Source organism: Bison bison, unplaced genomic scaffold (assembly GCF_000754665.1).
Source record: "Bison bison bison isolate TAMUID 2011002044 unplaced genomic scaffold, Bison_UMD1.0 scf7180017859712, whole genome shotgun sequence".
In the NCBI taxonomy this organism is placed as follows: domain Eukaryota; kingdom Metazoa; phylum Chordata; class Mammalia; order Artiodactyla; family Bovidae; genus Bison; species Bison bison.
This window is the reverse complement of record NW_011490284.1, coordinates 11,716-14,173: the sequence shown is the minus strand read 5'-3', so window position 1 is coordinate 14,173 and position 2,458 is coordinate 11,716. Positions and strand designations below refer to the sequence as shown.

The 2,458-nt window shown below is 32.9% G+C and overlaps 1 protein-coding gene across 1 annotated transcript in view; it reads left to right on the top strand.

The window, feature by feature from the left end:
- LOC104982063 (putative bifunctional UDP-N-acetylglucosamine transferase and deubiquitinase ALG13) overlaps positions 1-2,458 on the top strand; it is a gene marked incomplete at its 5' end in the record, with an annotated part of 9,195 nt that overhangs the window by 258 nt on the left and 6,479 nt on the right. The window contains one exon of the mRNA XM_010831385.1: positions 1,486-1,554. Within this exon, the coding sequence (XP_010829687.1) occupies positions 1,486-1,554 (69 nt within the window). The remainder of the gene's footprint in view (positions 1-1,485; positions 1,555-2,458) is intronic.

Sequence of the window (2,458 nt, the reverse complement as noted above, 5' to 3'; positions counted from 1 at the left end):
GTCCATCGAGTCAGTGATGCCATCCAGCCATCTCATCCTCTGTCATCCCCTTCTCCTCTTGCCCCCAATCCCTCCCAGCATCAGAGTCTTTTCCAATGATTAGTATATTCACAGATTTGTTCAGCCATCACCACTGTCTAATTCCAGAACATTTTCATAACCCCAAAAGAAACCCTATACCAATTAGCAGTTAGTCTTCATTCTCTCTGGTCCTGGCAACTACTGTTCTGCTTTCCATCTCTAGATTTGCCTATTCTGGACATACAGTTCTGCCTATTCTGGAGTCATATAATATGTGGTCTTTTGTAGGCTGACTTCTTTCACTTGGCATAGTGTTTTCAAGGTTCATCCATGTTGTAACATATATTATTATTTCTTTCTTTTTTCAGCTGAGTAACAGTCCATTATATATAGATACACTTTATTATCTATTAGTTGATGGACATTTGGGTTGTTACTACATTTTTGCTATTGTGAATAATACTGGTGTGTATTTTGTATGCAGATTTTGTGTGAATATATGTGAATACCAAGAGGTGGAATCCCATGACATTTGTGGGTTTACTTCCTGCTATTATCTTTTCATATTCTTCAGCTTGAGCATTAGGCTTTTATACTGTACTACCACATAATAGTCAGAATACAAGCTCATTCTTTTAAAGAGGCAGTAAATACATTTGTATGTATTGGGAGTCTCCAACTTAAGAAGGAGGGGCTTTCTGAGAGTTTGTTAGTAAAACTTGTTATATTGATAAGAATATATGTGAATTCCAGGTCAATCAGTAAAAATGCATTTAGAGCTATAATTGAAATGCTAAGGCTATTCCCTCTTCTCTCATACATCTAGTTTTTTTAAATTTTTTTTAAATTTATTTTATTTTTAAACTTTACATAATTGTATTAGTTTTGCCAAATATCAAAATGAATCCATCACAGGTATACAGTTCTATGTCTGGAGAAATTTTATCACCTTAGGGTATAATTTGAGTTACCCTGCTCATTGCCTCCTCTTTTTGGAGTTCTAGTGGTGGTATATTTGTCATGTTAAATAAAAACAAGGTAGATTGTTTTAAACAGTGCTGGTTATCTTAGTGGACATTACTGATCCTGGCATTCATAGATCATTAATTTGTACTGTGTCTTAGCTCCAAAGACGAGTATGATTGCTTTTGTAGTAGATTTGTATTAAAATAAAATTCTAGTCTTGAGACAAGCGAGAAAATGCCTTTATTACATTCTTTCTAGGTGTTTGCATAGTAGTATTCCTGTAACATCTGCCTAATATTAAGAGTAGAATTAAAATATGTATTTCTTGATTAAACTTTCAGTTAGAACATGATCTTAGTGGTAGGTAAATGGTCATTTACTATAAGGTAGGATTGAGGGTAGTGTTGATGTGGGAAGACTACATTTGTTGTATATACATTAAATAGTCGAAGAGAAGAGCTCTTTAAGTGGTAAGTTTTAATTTTTTATGTCATCTAGTCACTAAAATTTAAATATTTAATTTTAGATACAAAAGTTTTGCAGTACTATTTCAATCTGGGATTACAGGTAAGAGTCCTATTAAAATTGCTTTGATTTAAAAAAAGCTATCTTAAAAATGTAAGCTGTTTTGCTAAGCAGACTCTTGAACCTTAAAACCCGAGAATACTTTGAGTGACCTAAAAGGTTTATTTCTGTCTTTATATCTCTGAAGGTGACCCAGGCCAATTTTGTACTTTAACCTCCTAGTGCCTCAGCTTCTCTTATAAAATAGTTGTTAAATTGTTGTGAATGGGGTCTCTATGCAATACAACTTTAGCATATATTGGCTTCCATGTTTAACATCATATGCTAATGGTTCACTATGTTTTTCTGTCTCAAATGGATTATCCTATTTACTTAAAACATTTTTGTGGCTATTTCTGTATTTTATGTGAAAAGTAATTAGACTAAGTCAAAGACATTTAAAGAGCTGTATTATTTTTAAAGCACTCATGTTCATAGATACTTGCCACTGATTTTTACCACTTCCCTGAGTTGTAGAAAGGGAATATTGACAAATATCTTAATATCACTGAAAGGTATTTCTGATATCAGGTAAGAGCTCTTTTACTTTATTCTTTCAGGGATCATTTCCCCTTGAAATACATTTCTGATAAGATAAAATGGCATATTTTCTGAAAAAGAATGATGCATCTTAAAATTTGGCTGATGATATACTAAATTAGATACTCTCCTGGATAATACTCAGATTAGTTTGTATTTTCTAAGACATTGATTTTCCTAAAACCTTGAACATATCATTTCCAGGGAACTATCTTCCCCGATTGGCACACATTTATAATTTAAGGGTAATGGAGTGGATTTTTGTCCTTGAAACTGTATTTCCTAAATGCAGTTCCCTGTGTTGTACAGTATAGTCTCCTACATTTTGTTGTTGTTCTTTAGTCACTAAGCCATGTCCAATTCTTTT